Source organism: Ictidomys tridecemlineatus, chromosome 1 (assembly GCF_052094955.1).
Source record: "Ictidomys tridecemlineatus isolate mIctTri1 chromosome 1, mIctTri1.hap1, whole genome shotgun sequence".
NCBI lineage: Eukaryota > Metazoa > Chordata > Mammalia > Rodentia > Sciuridae > Ictidomys > Ictidomys tridecemlineatus.
Genome location: NC_135477.1, coordinates 8684126 through 8701792, shown reverse-complemented (window position 1 = coordinate 8701792; position 17667 = coordinate 8684126). Strand labels below are relative to the sequence as shown.

At 51.3% G+C, this 17667-nt stretch overlaps 1 protein-coding gene and 1 long non-coding RNA gene across 15 annotated transcripts in view; one reads left to right on the top strand and one right to left on the bottom strand.

Moving 5' to 3' along the window:
- The window catches only part of Tacc2 (transforming acidic coiled-coil containing protein 2), a 186924-nt gene that overhangs the window by 27445 nt on the left and 141812 nt on the right, over positions 1-17667 (top strand). For all 14 annotated transcript variants that reach the window (XM_078016276.1, XM_078018042.1, XM_078016882.1 and 11 more), the window contains one exon: positions 10008-10117. In XM_078016276.1, the coding sequence (XP_077872402.1) occupies positions 10008-10117 (110 nt within the window). The remainder of the gene's footprint in view (positions 1-10007; positions 10118-17667) is intronic.
- LOC144367455 (uncharacterized) lies at positions 2263-10594 on the bottom strand. Its single transcript, XR_013426920.1, has 2 exons — positions 9811-10594; positions 2263-9226 (listed from the first exon to the last, which is right to left on the bottom strand). It is a non-coding gene; the product is annotated as an uncharacterized LOC144367455 (long non-coding RNA).

Sequence of the window (17667 nt, the reverse complement as noted above, 5' to 3'; positions counted from 1 at the left end):
GCCAGTGCCAGGTGGGGCGCTTGATGGATTCGTGTCTCTGCCTATTCCAGCAGGGAGTGACATTGGAGGTTGTGAAATGACGAAGTCTGGTGATGCCTTTGAACACATGTGAGGGTCCAGCCTGATTTGGCCACTCACAATCCCTTGAGATGGGCAGGCCCAGGCTGGTCACTATCTATTTGTAGGTGAAGAAAGAGGCTCGGGCGCCAATCATCCTGCTCCCCTGAGTGAGTGGAGGAGTGAGAATTAGAACCCTGGTCCTCGGGGGTCATGGCCAGGCCAGAGGGTTTTTTAAAATATTTTTTTTAGATATTCATGGACCTTTATTCACTTATTTACATGTGGTAAGAATATAAGTATGAATATGTGCTAACAATCGAACCCAGTGCTCTACCACTGAGCCGTAACTCCAGCCCCCAGGCCTGTGGTTTTTAAACTGGATTCTGGGCAATCTGGTGGCCTCCCACATTGCTTCAAGGACTGGCCCAGTCTCAACAGGGACGTTGGAAGGGGAGACTTGGGGTCAGCAGCCCAGCTTGCCTTATGTGGCCGCGGTTCATAAGACATTTGGAAGAAAACCTTTGAATCAGGGTGGAGATAAGCCCTGATCGGGGCCTCCTCATCATGGTTCTGTCTTGTGTGTCAGTCAGGAGGTCAAGGCCCTGGCCCTCTGCCTCAGGACAAGAGGCTGTCCTGGGGACTCCTGGTCCAAGGCTCCCTGCCAGGGGAGGGGCACTGGGCTGGCTCAGGACCACACAGCACTTTGCAGCAGATCTCAAGGGCTCGGCACAAGCTCTTGCTCCTGGAGTGCAGGTGCTGGTTTAGGTGTTGTGGTTCCAAAGGGGAGCAGGACAGTCAAGGTCCCCGCCTCGTGGAACTTATGTCCAGCCAGGGAGCCAGACAAGCTGGTCTTGCTGGCGAAGAAGCCAGCAAGTTAATAAGCTGTTTTAATTCAACATGAAGAGAACTGAAGATCGTTGTGTTAAGTGAAGTGAGCCAGGCACAGAAAGACGAGTGCCCGTGAGCTCCCCCAGGAATCTAAAGAAGAGGATCTCATAGAAGTTGAGAATGGAAGGCGGCTGCTGGAGGCTGGGGCGGTGGGTGAGGTTGATCCGCGGGGACTGAGTTACACTTACACGGGAGGAAGAAGCTCCACCTCTCCAAGAGCTAGAAGGCTTTCATATAAAAATGACAGACGTCTGAGGAGAGAGATACATTTACCCTGATTCAAACAGTAAGATGTATACTAAACTGAGCCACGTTTTTATTTTTTATTTTGAGACAGGGTCTTGCTAAGTTGCCGAGCCTGGCCTCAAATTTGCAATTCTCCTGCCTCAGCCTCCGGGGTTGCTGGGATTACAGGCATGTGCTACAAGGCTCTGTCAAATATACATAAATGAAAACATCATATAGTATTCCGTTAGTATGTAGGATTTTCGGTTTTATGAGTTAAATTAATAAAAATTTGCTTATCGGGCTCTACTCTAGCACCTGAACGGTTCACAGTGAGCTCGCAGGCAAGCATCATTGCATTTCCTGCATGAGCTGGGGGTGGGACTGCTGCTTTTTCCTCTGTTTGGGGGTTTTTATAAGATTTTTGCTAATGCCTAACATAAAGTGGGACATTTTCACTGGTTTTAAGCGTGCAGTTCTGCAGTCCCTCGTTCTAGGTGGCAGTGGATAGTAGAGAAGAAGCCTGAGAAGCCACAGCAGGCGTGACGGGGAGCTGGCGGGTGGCACCCTGTGAGGGTAGTGAAAGGCAGCGGGCCCTGGTGTCGGGGCAGTAGAGGGGCTCCGGGCTCTTCGGGGGGGAAGACACCAAACAGTTTGGTGATAACATCAGGGACAGCAGGGTCTCTGGTTCACTTTCCAAACCCTGAAATTCTGGAATGAGGAAGAAAGATCAGCGTATTTGAAAGGGCCTCCGTGAGTGGGCTCTGAGGTCAGCCAGGCACCGGGAAAGGTGGGAAGAACCTGAGCGATTAGGAGGGGGGAGGAGGGCCCATCTGGGGGCAGAGACAAGACGGTCAGGTGGAGGACGGAGCAGCTCGGGGTTTGGAAGGGGCCCCAGCGGGGCCTTCAGGCAGCCGTGGAGGGGAGAGGGGACGTCAGCATGAGAGGACCTCTCCTCTGAGCCTCTGGGCAGCAGGCCAGATGATTATTTTGATGATTTTTGCTTTTGCAATTCTTTGGCAACAGCTCATTGGTTGGGTGGGTTACTGACAGTTCAGTGTTCCTCAAGAAACAAGGCCAGGCATCGAAGACGGCAGGAAACAGTTTTATTGGGCTGCAGCCAGGTCCAGAGGGCCCAGCTTTTGCTGTAATCAATCAATCCCCTGAACCCCGAGTTCAGGGAGTTTCAGAGTTTTGTACCCAGCATGCAAGGGGAGGGCCTCAGAAGTTCACAGTCTGCAGAAGTTCACATAAAAGCAGTTTTTCTTTCACTGTTCCGGGCAAGTTAACCCTTCAAGGACAACACCTGAGAAGGGGAGAGCTTCTTCTTTCCTTTCTTTCCTCCCCCTGCCAGCTGTTACCATGGAGCCCAGTTGTAACTTATCTTAAAAATGTAGACGTCTCTGTGAAGCCCAGCTCAAGGCCAGAGGCCTTGTTTGCACAGTTCTACAAACTACTCTACTGGATTCATTTGTGAAAACTAGTAAGGGGGTGTCCAGCACCTGGAGTGCTGGTATCTTCCTGGCCAGTGGCCAAGTAAACAGGGTGACATGAAAATAGGAAGTTTATTAAACTCTTTTGCAGAGACTCTTGCTGATAGACCTCCAATCAGCCATGGGGAAGATTTTTGGAGAAGCTCAGTTAAGACTTTTCTGTGGAGAAAGGGGTGCCACTTAAAGCCAATTTTAGTAGCTCCACCTTGGGACCCTTTGACCAGTCACAGTTATTTCTAGTTTCATCAGCCACATGCTGTTTAGATCCTAGCTTTGGTCTCTGCTGTGTGTTGGGAGGGAGGCCAGTGGCAGGGGAGAGCTCCATACTGAGCCTGCAGCCTGCTCTACCCGGTCAGCCAACACTGCTCTCGGCCCACCCCTGGGCTGCCTCTGCTGCCCGCCCAGTCCTGCCTGTCCCTCAGTGACTGACACTCAGGCTGCTCCCAGACAGCGCCCAGCAGCCTCAGATTCAGCCAGCTGGGCCCAGGCCACTCTCCCTGGGGCCTTGCCTCCCTCACACCTGTGCTTGGAGACAGAAAGAAAGCCATGGGGAGGAAATGGGGTCTGTTCTGCAGCCTCAGGCTGTGTGCTGTTCTGTTTGATGGATAGAGGGCCTGTGACTGTGGGTGTGTCGCCAACAGCTGCAAATGCCTCCTGCTGAGTCAGCAGAAGGGCCTTCTTTAGTGCCTGGGGGACCCAGGGGATCCATGTTACCACAGCCTTGGGCGAGCAGCAGAATAAGCAGCCTTTTCTCCCAGGTACTGACAGCAGGTGGGACAGTAATGGGAAAGAAATCCAGTGAGAAGACAGTCAGCGCCGATTCCATATTCATAACCATGGAGAATCTCTCAGTAGAGGCGTCACACCTGTCCAGAGGCAGGATCACTGTCCCTGGCACAGTCACCAACTCACCTGAATAGCCTGGGTCCAGGCTCAGGCAGGTGCCTCCTCTGAGGGCCTGACTGGCTACTTTGTCCTTCGTTGGAGTGGCCACCGGGGCTCTCAGTAAAGGAGCCTTGGGTCCGTTTCTCCCTGTAGTAATCATCATCACTGGCATGTCTGATTTCCACCCGGCTTAGCCCTGTGCCAGGTGATGTGCAAGTTGTATTTTATTTGACCTTGAAAATAGCCCTGTGACTGATCCCGGGAGGTGTCAGCCCACATGCACATCAGCAGTCCACCTTGAGCTGTGGAGCACCTCCCTGGGCTTCCTGCCCCTCGGCCTGAGTCAAGCCTTCTGCTGCCGTAGCTTGAGAAGGCTGGATGTGGGAATTCCAGAGGGCAGGAGGACGCAGCTTTCTGTCTGGTGTGCAGTGTGCTGGGGAAGACCTTGCAGTGCACTGCCGGCCACCCGACAGCAGCTCCCTCCTGTGTGTGCACATCTTTGCCAGGTTAACGAGGTGCTCCTGCCACCACCGAGGGAGGGAGGGAGGGAGGGAGGGCAGGGATTTTACAGACGGGAAAGAGGCTCCAAGAGGTGAGTGCATCTGTCCTAGGGCGTGTGGGGCAGGGTTTTCCTGCAGAGGCTCCCCGGCTTCCCACTAAAAGTGGCCTATTTAATTCTGGGTGTCGACCCAGAACCTGCTCAGCCCTTACACACGGGCACCATCAGCTCAGCCTGCAGACTCCACGGGTGAGGACTCAACCCAGCTTGCTCTCACTCCAGAGCGAGTTCATCTCGTCCACTGACCAGGCAATGTCTCATCTGAGGGCTGAAACCCCACCCATGCGGGCTCCCCTTTGCTGGCCTGACAAAGGAAGTGCCCACTGTCCTCTCGGCCTGCGTAGGTCTGTCCGTTCTGTTCTCTTGGAGGTGAGGAAAGTTCTGGGATGACCTGGCAGACCTGGCGAGCAGTTGCTGCCCTTGACAGGGAAGCCGGGCGGCCTGCTGGCTGGAGCGCGGAGCATGTGTTCTCCCTCCATATTTGGCCAGCCTGGCAGTTGTTTCTGAAACCCGACTCCAGCGCCATGGGGATGACCTTTGCTCCACTTCCCAGCATGCACCTGAGCTCAGGCTGCCCCAAGGAGCTCCTTCAGCCTGGAGGAGGTGGGGAGCCCTAGCTATGCTAATGAGACATGCTTTAATTAATCTTATTGGCATGAGCCAGAGATGGAGCCTATTTAAGAGGTAAGTAAGGTCGGTGAATTTTTGTTTTTTTAATGTTGAAATACATTGGCTTTTCACAGGGTATTTTTCAAGACTAGAATGTTGCTGTAACTGGATAAAGACTGCTTTAAAATCTGCTCAGGGCTCTGGAGTATTCCAGAGGCAAAGAAAGGCATTTGTTTACTCAAGCAGTGGCAGCAAAGATGTGAAGAAGCAACTGGGCAAGTGCGTTAGTCACGTGGGCACTGCTGATGGGTTTGCTGCCTGCTGTCTGGAGTGTGGAAGAGGCACTTTAGACAGGCGTGCTGGTGTGTGGGGATGCCTGTTGGCACCACGGGGTCCAGCGAGCACTGAGCACTGAGGCTTAGCACTGTGGGGAGGCTGGGGAAACGGGAGGGGATTTGAAGACACCACAGGAGGTGGGACAAAACTGAGCACCCGAGGGCTGCGTGTGCTCCCCTTGGCTCAGAAGTGGCTGCCAGGCCAAATGAGAGTCTTTTTTTCATAAATTCAACCAATATTTATGGACTGCCTTTTCTTTGCCAGGTACTATTCTAGGCATCAAATCTAGGCAGTTGTGCCACATTATTCATAAATGTCCACTTGTTTTAGTTACTTGGAGCCCAGCAACAAGATGGCAGAGACCATAAAGCCAGCATTTCCACTGTATGGTAAACAGCATAAATTGGATGTCAACCCATTCAGGTTCAAATCCTGGCTCTACCATTTTCCAGCTGTGTGACCTTGGGCAAGTGGCTTAACCTCTCTGTTCTCTGATGCGTGTTCTTATCTGCAAAGTAGGGTTTTAAGAATTAAATGAGTTTAAAGATGTAAAGCACTGGAGCTGGGGTCTTGGCACACACTGGTAAAGCCCTTCCCTAGGATGTATGAGGGACTAGGTTTGATCCTCAGCGCCACATAAAAGTAAATAAATAAAATAAAGGCATTATGTCCATCTACAACTAAAAAATATTTTTTTAAAAAATGTGAAGAAGGACTGGAGTTGTGGCTCAGTGGTAGAGCAATTGCCTAGAATGTGTGATGCACTGGGTTTGATTTTCAGCACCACAAATATAAATAAAATAAAGGTCCATTGACAACAAAATATTTTTTAAAAAGATGTAAAGCGCTTACAAGAACAGTACTTGGACACTGAGTTTACAGTAATACATTTGCTGTTATAGCAGACACATGTTAGCTAAGTATTGAGTGTTATTGAGAAAGAACGCTGGATTTCAAGGCAGAACACCTGGGCAAGTCACCTGTATCTCATCTGATAAATGGAAAATACTCTTTTACCGACCTGTTTAGTCAGCAGGGATTTTGTAAGAATCAGAGGGGATTCAAAGCACTTTGAAAAGAGCAGTGTGGGCTGGGGTTGTGGCTCAGTGGTAGAGCGCTTGCCTGGTGTGTGCGAGGCCCTGGGTTCCATCTTCAGCACCACATAAAAATAAATCAATCAATAAAAATAAAGGCATCGTGTGCAACTAAAAGAAATAAATATTTAAAAGAAAAGAGCAGTGTGCCACTGGTTGATTTATTTTTGGTGCTGGGGATGGAGTCCAGGGCCTTGCGCATGCTAAGCACGTACTCTGCCCTGAGCCACATCTTCTGCCCTGTTGCTTTCAACTCTGTCCCAATCTGTTTCTGCTGGAGATAGCTGGTGTGGTTCCTGCTGCTTAGCTTTCTAGCAGCAAGATGGGACACGCTGAAAAAGCAGAAATGCTCCCTGTTTTCTTTAGAGACAGGTCAGGTTGCAGCCCTCACTGTGTTCCCCTTCTACCTCCTCTTTCCATCTGTCCTTTATGTCCATCAGGGCTGCTGGATATGTTGACATCTTTCCAGAATTTAAAGAAACTGATCGGCCAGGCTCAGTGGCACACGCCTGTAATCCCAATGGAGGAGGCTGAGGCAGGAGGATTGCAAGCTCAAGGCCAGCGTCATTAATTTAAGCCATTTAGCAAGATCCTAAGCAACTTAGGGAGACCCTGTCACTAAATGAAATATAAAAAGCGGCTTGGGATATGGCTTGGTGGTTAAGTGCTCCTGAAACCAAAAAAAAAAAAAAAAAAAAAGAAACTTTGGTTGTGGAATCCAGGGCAGGACATTTATCTGTTAAATTATTTGTACATTATTCAGTGACAATCACGTGGTGATTAGAAGGGAGGCAGCTGAAGGTGTTAGGTTTTCCTGACAATCAAATGGGTAAGACAACGCTTATTCAGATTCACTCCGTCTGGGATTCTTGAGCTATAATATAATACGAAAACCACGCACCCAAAGGCCCTGGTGTTCTCTGGTTAAGGAACCTACCTCTGAAGCGTCCGGGGGGAGCTTGGATTTACGGTGATTTCGACGTGCGCTGTCTTGATACTGTGCTCCGGGGCAAACGCCCTCCTGGACACACAGACGGGGACTGAGGCCCTGCAGCTTGGAGAGGGGACTCCCCTTGTAGGGAATGGTTCAGCCAGCAGGGAGGTCACACCAGCCAGGGTCAGCAGCCCCGCTGGGGTGAGGAATCCGCCCGCTCTCTCTCCACCTCCTCCTCCCCTCCTGGCCCAGGAGATCAGGGAGAGAGAGAACCCGCCCTGGCTCTGCACTCAGAGACTCTGTCCACTCAGACCGCTGCTGGGTGATCTCAGCCAAGGAATTGAAACTCCAAAGCCCCGCTGTAAACAGGGACACAAACGCCATCTTCCTTCCAGGATGTGAAGACTCCAGGTGACAGTTCACGGAGAGACGCTGGCCCAGCGCTGGCCCCTAGCAGTGGCTCAGGGCAGAAGCTCTGATGATTGCTGCTGCTGCTGTTCTCTCTGCCGCCCGCCTTCCGCTGCAGTGGGGGAGATTTTCCCGCTGGAGTGTTCACATCAGCACTGGGCCCTGTGAGCCTCCCAAGGCTGGGACATCCTTTACCGTTTTACCTTGGGTCACCATCGCAGGAACCTGGCCAACCTCAGAACAATGGGCCAGGCAGGGAGGAGACACAGGCCAAGCCAGCCGGCTCTTGAGGCCAGCACCTGAAGGTCAGGTCCGTCCAACAGGAGAGTCAGGATCCCAGAAAGAGCCCCAGGCACAGGCTGGGGCACGAGTTGCGCTCTGGGGTCCCACAGAAACTCCAAAATTAATTCACAGAATTCCACCGAGAGGTTGCAGAGGTTGGGGGTCCCCCCTTCCGGGGGCCCAGGAGGCTGGGAGCCACCCTCCAGGCAGGAGGCACCCCTGTGACCTCTGGGGCTGTCCTCTGTGGTCACCCCTGGTGGCGATGGTACTGGGTCTGCCACCCTCAACTGTGGGCAAACAAAGGCGGGGTGGAGCCTTGGTCCCCTCTGTGGCCCCCACGCGAGCACATGGTGGGCTTTGGATGAATGTTCCCTGGATGATTGAAGCCGTCAAAATCAATGATTCGAATGTTGTTTTCTGGAAGGTGTCGAAAGAGATGGCCATCGAAAGACCACTGCACCAGGCCAGTGGGAGAGTTGATTAGCTCACGAGGATCTCCAGATGCCCCAGTGGCCAGAGTGGGCCTCTCTCTGGGTCACATTGGGGAACAGAGCCCCTCACTGGAGGGAGATTTCCAGCCACGAGGAGGAAGGAGCCCCACAGAGCGGGAGCAGCTGCTCTTGCCTCCACCACCACATTCTCCACCAGGTGCTGGGACTCTGGCTTTTTTTTGCCCGAGTACCCCACAAGCCGAGTGCCCAGGCCTGAGCTGCAGCCCCTCGGGGTAGGGGAAGCTGCTTCTAACTCTCACAGAGGTACTGTGGGCTCCCAAGCCGTGCTCTCAGGAGAGAGCCACCGTCTAGTTTCACAAGGGCACCCACGGGCGAGGGAATGTCCCGTTCTGCAGGTTTGGATCAGTTGCCAGATTTAAGCAAGGTAGCAAGCAGTGAGGTCTGGTGCTCACTGCCTTCACGCTGTGTCCCAGGCAACCCGAGCTCCTTAACAGAGTCCTTAACAGGTGGGACGTAAACAAAGGGTCCCCTGCCAAGAAACGGGGAGTTAAAATCTAACCAGCTGTTTCACCTCTCAGAACTTTGAATGTGCACAAAGGTGACTTTCTTAAGAGGGCTCTGCAGTGTGGCACCTCCCTCCCCTCTTTGGATTGCAAGTGACAGAGCTCCAACCCGTGCTCACTGGGGTCAAAAGGGGAGTGCGGGCCTCATCCCATGGCCTCCGGCAGAAGGGGCAGAACGAGGCCTCGGCGCCAGCAGGGCCCTCTCCCCCGCCTCTCCCCTGGGCTCTCCTACCTGCCAGCTCTCCTGGCTCTTCTGCCGCCTTCTCCCGTGGTGACCAGGAGCAGGGGAGGCAGTAACGCCTGCATTCGCTTCCGTAGAGCCCAGGGCCAGGGCCCCATGGTCCTGATTCTCCAGGGAGTCCTGGGGGACTGGCCTGAGTCTTGTCCACATCCCGGTGGGTGCGGGTGGGGGCTCTGGGATGGCATTTTTCCTGAGACCTTGGGGACAGAAGACAGGTAGTCCCAGAGTAAGGGGTGTGGGTTGTTTGGTGGGGGAAAAGAGGGGGACTCAGGACACCGCGGGGAAGACAAATAAAAGTCAACCACTGCTTTTGAAAATTTGGTTTGGGTTTAAAAGTAGAGAAAAAGCCTTCTCCCTCTCCTGAATTTTGTGTTATATTTCAGTGAACATCATTTAAATTGAGTGTTTAAAAGATCTCGTCTCTTTTTGTCCTGAGATTTGAAGTTTTAACCAAGCCTTATTTTTGCATCTTGGTCTTAAAAATCAGCAGAGGACGTGCTTATTGAAGGCGTGAAAGAAAAGGTGACCTGGTCTGTGGGAGAGGGTAGCAGCCATGGGGCTGACCCAGCGTTGCAAGGCCCCACTTCTCTGCCAGTCCCCCCACCCCCGCCGGTTTCCAGCCGACTCATGGTTTGTGGAACCATCCAGAGTGGAGCCACCGGCGTGAGAACACTGTCAGGTCCTAGATGAACCCTCTCCACTTTCGGTGGGAGCAGATGACGCTGCCCTTGGAGGGTGACCCTCTTGGAGTCCTGCTGCCCAGCTGGGGTGGCCCGTCTACCTGTATTTCTTCTCCTTAGATGGGAGCAGGCCGCCTTGCTCTGCTCACCACATATCCTCAAAGCCTAACTCTGTGCCCGGCGCACGGTGGGGCTCCGCTGGGTGACAATGTCGTGGTCACTGGCCTCTTGAGAAGAGTTTCAGCGCTTTGTAGATGCTTATCTGAGTCCTTCCTGATTTCTCTTTCTTCTTTCTCAGAGGACTTCAGCTGTGAACCCAGAATCCGTGCAACCACCTGAGGACGGGCAGGATACAAAAGGGAAGCAGGGGGACCCACCAGGAAGCCCTGGCCACAGGGACTTGACCAGGTAGGGAGCCGCCCTGGGGTGGACACAGCGAGGCATGGCCGGCTTGCTGCCCCTCCAGCATTCGCTTTGCACTGGTGGCTTTGGGAAATTTACCTGAACACTTGTGAGAGGTCCCCGTGGTGAGGCCGTGGCTCCTAGACCGCCCTGGGCTGGCCACACCTGCACCGATTAGAAAAGTAGTGGTTTCTCTGCCGCAGGTGAAATTAGTAATCACACACTCCCGGAGTTAGTAATGGACACTCCAGGTTCGTCAGCTCTACGGTCAGACCTGAAAACGGGAAAGGTCAGTGCTTCCAGGAGGACACGGGAGACCACGTGGCCCGTGCTCCAGGCTGGAGGCTGTGTAGGCACCCGACCTTGGAACAGGGGCTTCAGGGAGCCACTCCTAAAGCCACCCAGGGAGGCGGGGAGACGAATTCCAGAAGCCCACGAGGTCACCCTGTGGCAGGGGGACATGGCCAGTGAACCCTGGGCCATTGGTCCGTGGCTCCCGTTATGATGCTCAGCCAGGCCCTGGTTTTCCTGCCGAGGCTCCCTCCTGGACCTCTCCCCACATCACATTCTGAACCTATAGTTTTGGGGGTACTCACAAGCCCAGGGCAGCAGACTCGGTCCCCAGCAAAACAGGCCAGAAAAAGCTAATTAGTAACTACTTGTGGGTTCAACTCCCAGACGAGAATAGCCCCCTTGAACAGTCAGAGTTGAACTTCCAAGACTCCTGATCACACAGCCCTGAAGGCACAAATGAACAGGAGCTCGCGGAACCCAACGCAGAAATCCAGCCATGAGCCCGTCACAGACCTCGGAGCTGGAGGTGGCAAGATGCTTGGTAATAGCTCCTCAAAACCTGAACTCAAGGCGACATTGTGTGCTTTGGGTACATAACCCTGATGACCCCTGGTGGCAGGAATTGCCACACCTGGGGGTATTCCTTTCTGGGTGGCTTGGGCTGTGTGGTTTCCGCAGCAAATACTTGGAACCTCTCAGCATCAGCCTTAGATTTCCTTCTTTCTTTTAGTAATTTTTAGTTTTCAATGGACCTTATTTTATTTATTTATATGTGGTGCTGAGAATCGAACCCAGAGCCTCTCATGTGCTAAGCATGTGCTCTACTACTGAGCCCCAGCCCTGGCCCCAGCCTTAGATTTCTTTAGGGAAATGATGATCAATGTGGCGGCACATTATTCTTTGTTGAGGGCCTCGGAATGATGTCTTGAACAGCAGGCACCTTTGACCCCTGTCCTCTGCCAACAGTGGTGCCTCCTTGCCTCTCCAAATCCCAGGGGCTGTTACCTGTTCAGTCTGTTAATCAGGGTATTAGGACATAGGATTTTTATTGGTCCTGGAGATTGAACCCAGGGGCACTTTACCACTGAGCTATACCCCCAGCCCTTTTTATTTATTTTGAGAAAGGGTCTTGCTAAGTTGCTGAGGCTGGCCTTGAACTTGTGATCCTCTTGCCTCAGCCTCAATTTTAATGTTCAATTCTAATCAGACCTCTAGACTGGCTCCAAGGATCCTGAATCCAGTGAATGGTATTATTTTTTCTGGAATCCAGTGCAAAGGAAACACTGCTGGCTAAGACCTAGGGTCCAGCTTTCCCCTATCCCCATCTTTCTGGGACCTGTGTCATAACTGGACTAAAGAGCAAGAGTTGCGTAAAGGTCTTTTCTTGCTTATTGCCCAGCTTTAGACAATTATTAGTCAACCATCTCTGCCTGGAAGAAGAACTGCCTCTCATTGGTGTGCAGATTGAGCATAAAAGAGCTGCCTTCCAAGACCAAGCCCAGAGCAGCAACTTCCTGTTCAGGGTAGAAAACAGGACCGCTGGGACTAGGGTGCAGCTCAGTGGTAGAGGGCTTACCTAGAGGGAGCAAGGCCCTGTGCGCTGCAGAACAAATCAGGATTATCCTCAATAAATGGCTGCATTTCCAGCAGCTGGCCTCTGACTTCCCCAGGAATTGACCATGAGTCGGTCCCATGTGAAGTCAGGATGCCTGAGGAGGAGAGATGGGCACCAGCTCCTGAGTCACAGGAGCCTTGGCCACCAGCAGGATAGCCGTCGTATTTAATGCTCATATTGCATTTGTGTGTCAGACGCTATGTCACGGGCTCTGTGTACAAAATTAAAGTTTGCCTTCTGTGAACCAGTTCCCCTGTGACATGGCCTTGCTCAGCCAGGCTGGTGGGCGTACCCAGGGCAGCTGGCACTGGGACACCCCTCCACTGAGGCCTGGTGTATTGGGGCCTCATGGTAAAAGGACCATCACCAATGAGATGCCCTTTGGTCTGGCCACACTGTCCCCAGCCCCGTGGGTCAAAAATATCCCAGAAAAATCTGCATTTGTCCTGAACATTTGCCATGTTAGGTATGATATGTAGTCTAGAGGTGACTGCAAGTGTTCAGGAGGATGTACCCTGTCGATGCGTGTAATGGAATCAGGCTTCACTGGATTTGGTGTCTAAGGGGTTCTGGAACCAATCCCCAGCAGTTATGAGGGACAGCTGTGCACAGAGAGCTGCATGTTGGTGTTTCCAAGGCTTGTCTCTCAGCCCATCCCCACTCCACAGATGAGGAAACAGGTTTAGACCATCACATAATCTGTCTTGGCAGCAGGAAGCCCATTGCTTGGCCCTGAGGGTTCTCTCTGCCTTTGAACTATACCAGAACTCAGGGTTTACACTTCCCCGAAGAGGGTACGTTCTCCGCTCAAATAGAAGGAGCTTGGGGGTCCCTTCAGCTCAACTGCTTTGCTTCCTGGTTGCCACGTGGTGTCGCTGTTGTAACTTGGCCCTGCATAGTCCATACCCTGCAGATGCTGGGTGATGCTCCCTGCCATCTCTGACCAGCCTTGCATTTTGGAGGGAGGATGATCCTGCCCTCCCAGGTGAAGCTTAGCCCCAGATAATACTTCATACTGCCCAGCAAAGACGCCTAAGCTCAGCCACCTGGGTACCTGTGTCTAGAGTGCTTCTAGGCCTGCTGTGTCTTGGAACCCTTCCCTCCAACCAGGGATGGGGTAGCCCTTTCCTTTAAACCTGCAAAACACAAGCTTCCCCATAACAGAACCATTAGGTTGCATCACAGGAAATTACTCTTTCTGTAGGTGAAAAATTGTTGGATATCTGCCATTTCCTATGTTCCAAATCACACTTGCTTATCTTTCCAAGGAAGGCTCCAAGCCAACTTGAAAGATCACTGGCTTTTTTCCAGGGATGACTCTGGGTGATCCCTTGGGGGAATTTCTGGCACCGATGTCACTAAGAAATGGAAACTCACTTGCCTAGAGCCTCAACTATTATCCAGTAGCTCTCAAACTTGAACGGGCATCAGGATCACCTGCAAGGCCGGTGCAGAGGCAAACTGCTGGGCTTCTCCTCCAGGGAGTCTGGTCTGGGTAGGTCCAGGGTGAGGCCTGGGAACCAGTATTCCTAACAGATTAAAGGTGCTATGGCTTGAATGGGAGGTGTCCCCAAAAGCTCACGTGGAGATTGCAAGAAGGCTTAGAGGAGAAATGACTGGGTTAGGAGAGCCTAAACTCAGCAAATTAACATCCTGACAGGGATTAACTGAGTAGTAACTGATGGCAAGTGGGGTGTGGCCGGAGGAGGTAGGGCATTGGGGGCGTGCCTTTTGGGTATATATTTGTATCTGATGAGTGGAGTCTCACTCTGCTTCCTGATCATCACGTGAGTCGCTTCCCTCCACTACATTCATCCGCCATGATGTTCTGCCTCACCTTGAGCCCCGAGGAATGGAGCCTGCTGTCTATGGATTGAGACCTCTGAAACTGTGAGCCCCAAAATTAACTTTTCCTCCTTAAAATCGTTCTGGCCAGGTCTGTTTGTCACAGCAGGGACAAATCTGCCAGGTGACACTGGTGCTGAGGGTCCAGGCTGTGCTCTGAAGATTGCAGCGTGTGCCATGCCCTTGTGTGGAGCCGGGGCTTGGTGCTGTAGGGGTTCAGATGAGCAGACCTTTCCAGATGGTGGGGGAACTTGAGCTTAAGGGGCACCTTGCTGAAGCCAAGGCAGGTGGGGGCAGAATTCCCGAGTCAGACCTCTGGAGGCGGAGCAGGAAGTAAGCAGACCAGGTGGGGTTTTATCCCACAGGTATCAGGCAGCCAGGGAAAAGCTCTGATTTTTTTAAACCAGGGCTTAGGCCTTCCAGGAAAGGTTCAGAAGATGAAGTTAGAGACCCTTGATCAGTGCCCAGCAGGGTGGGACCTGAAAGGGCCATCAGGGGTGTCCTGTGGTTGGGATGGTGGCCTGAACCCAATCCCAAGGTAGAATTTAGGACACCTGCTTACCTGGGATGGGTATGAAGATGATCCTAAGGCCTTGCACCAAGATCCCAGAAGAAAGACATTGGAAACTGGGAAACAGAGTATTCCACCCCAGAAAGCTATCTGGGGAAACTGGAGCTTCGGCGTGTTGAAGGAACGACTGGGGTTATCTGCGGGGACTCTGTTGGTCTGGCGTTATTCAAGCAGGCCCCTGGCGATGGGGGGAGTGAGTTTAATGGGGTGACGGTGGCCCCAAATCTTAAGAGATCCTCAGGGCAGTTGCGGTCACTTATGCAAGTTACTCAGCTATTGACTTCTCTAGTCCCCGTCTGTGTGCCTTTATGCTGTGTTGAAGACGGCAGGAGAGATCAGCGTTGGGGTGGACCACAGTAAATGGAACCATGCAGGCCGTGACTCCCATCCCCCTGGATGAGGGGATTCACCTGGGTGTTGGGTAAATCCTTCATTACCTACGCCCCGGCAGGGCCCTGAAGCAGTGCTGCTCACTGGGGAGTAACCTGTTCCTAGCAGGTGATTCTTGTGAGCAGGGAAGTTTGTGAAATGGTGCGCTCTTGCCAGGCCCACCTGACCAGAATGGCCTAATTTTTGGCTTTTTCAGAAGACAAACTCCTCTTTAGAATAAAAAAAAAAATCCTTGGTATTTGTGGAGTAGCGGCTTGGAAGAGTAGACACCGTGGCTTGGAAAGTGAAATAACTGGTTTCAAATGCAAGGCAAGAGTGTCGGCTCTCACCGCCCACCCCCATCATGAGTCGTCTGCCGCGTGCACGCCCTGGGCCAGGTGAAGCGCATCCCATCCACCTGCTCTGCATGGGTGCATGCAGAGGACCTGAGGGCCACACGAGGAGACCACAGCCCAGAAAGATTAAGGAACTTGCCCTGGGCCACATAGACATGAGGGGCACGAGGGCTACGGGACTCCAGCTTGGTCTGATGCCACCAAAACCCAGAGTTACAACCATAAACTGGCTCGCAGGAGTCTGGATGTATTTATGTTGTGGCCTTCCTAATTAAGGAAGCAAACCTCAGTCAATCCTTAAATTTTAATTTCCTAGTAAACAAATTCGGTTCTTAGAGATAAGTAAAACCCGGGAAGGTCCAGTCTGTTGGAGCAGCAGTAGGACCAGCTCCCAGCCACACAGCCTGGGTGGCCGCGCGCTGTTCTTCCAGTGTGTTGTGAAGGCCCAGATCTGCTGCTTGCTCTGCCCAGCCAGGGAGTGTCAGAGCCCCGGAGCCTCCCGTCCTTGTCCTGCTCCTGACTCATTATTTACCTCTGGCCGGAAGTAACGGCAGAGGGGGAAGGAGTGAGCCCTGACTTTTGACACTGGTGAAGGGACATCTGGGCGGAGTAGGTGGTGCCTGCTGCTTCCTGCTCCTCTGGTTTCAACAGGCATTTTCAGTTTTCAGATGAGGGGAGGAGGAATATTTTCCCCTCGTGAGATCGTCCCCATTAACTAACAGCTTGGAACCAAGGAAAAAGTGGGAAGCCGAGGGGAAATGTCCCCGGGGCCCCGCCAGGTAGACAGCTGCACTTAAAATGCTGGTGCCTCCCTCACACTTTTCCGGGTTTGTTTTCTAATTCTCTCCTCGGGTGTGGGAGAGCTATATTTTCAATAGATACACTTTGTTGTTTTAGTCAACTTTTATGTCACTGTGACCAAAATACCCAAGAAGGACAACTTGGAGGAGAGAGAATTTATTTTCGACTCTGAGGTCTTGGATCTAGACCGCAACTCCACTGCCCAGGGCCCAAGAGGGACAAGGCGCCCTTCCAGGGCACGCCCCCAGCGACCCGTCTCCTGCAGCCATGGCCCGTCTCCTACAGTTAGCACCCGTCAGTCCATTCAAACCAGGACGGACTGATTAGGTTCCAGCTCTCGTAATCCAGTCACTTGAGCTCCCAATATTCCTGCATTGACGCAGGAGCTTGGGGGATGCCACATATCCAAGCCATATCATATATGTGTGTACATGTAGATATATAGGATGTTCGTTCTATGTATATACACACACACACTTTCTATCTAGGTGTGTGTGTGTGTGTGTGTGTGTGTGAGTGAGAGATCAGCTATTCTAAGAGCAATTTTAGGTTTGCAGAAGAATTAAGCAGATAGCATGGTGAGTTCTCATTTGCTCTCCTTCATACATTTCTTCAGTTATCAATATCAAACATATGTATTTTTTACAATTCATGAGTCGATATCAATGCCTAATGCTTGCTTCTGGCCTTTACATTAGGATCACGGTGCTGTTCTGGCTCTGGGTTGACAGATGCGTGGTGTCCCCCATCACCAGACCATAGAATTGAGCTTCATTGTTTTAAACGTCCTTTGCTCCACCTATAGGCGGTCTCCCTTCATCCGCCTGACCCTCACTGATTCTCTTCTACCTTTTTAAAAGCTGTCTCTATAGTTTCTTTCTTTTCCTATTATTTTAACAAGTTGGCATGAAGTGCATACTGAAAGGCCTCTAAATCTGAGAGCCTGGTGAGGTTCTGCCACACCTGTGTGCTTCTGTATTCACACCCAAATCTACACTTCAGAGTGTTCTCTCATGCTCCTTCCTGATCTCTCTGCCCAAGAGAGTAACCATTCTGACGTTGTCACCATTGATTAGTTTTGCAAATTCTTGAATTTCACCCAAATGGGATTAAAAAGTGAGTTCTGTTTAGTAACTGGTTTCTTCTACCTGTTGCTACTTGTTGATTTTTTTTATATTATTTTTTTATTGTGGTAAAAATGCAGAATGTGAAATTTACCATCTTAATCATTGCTAAGTGTGCAGTTGGATGGTAGTAAGTATGTTCACATTGTTGTGTAACCAATGTCTCCAGTTTTGAGGTCATTAATTTCAGGCCTTTTAAAATATAGGGATTTCAGTGTTCTATGTGCCTCTTGGGTCCTTTTTTAACCGTAGTCTACAAATTCTGGTATTTGTGTTTTCATTTTCATTCAATTTAAATACTTTCTGATTTTCCTTTGACTCCTTTAGAATTATGTTTTTTAGTTTCCAAATAGTTGGAGATTTTCTGGATATTTTTCTGTTTTTGCTTTCTAATTCAATTCCATCATAGTCACATAAAATACATTGGATAGTTTGAATTATCTTAATTTTATTGAAACCTGTTTTTTAAAGTTTTTTTAGTTGTCAATGGACCTTTATTTTATTTATTTATTTGTGGTGCTAAGAATTGAACTCGTGCTTCACATGTGCTAGGCAAGCACTTTGCCACTGAACCACAACCC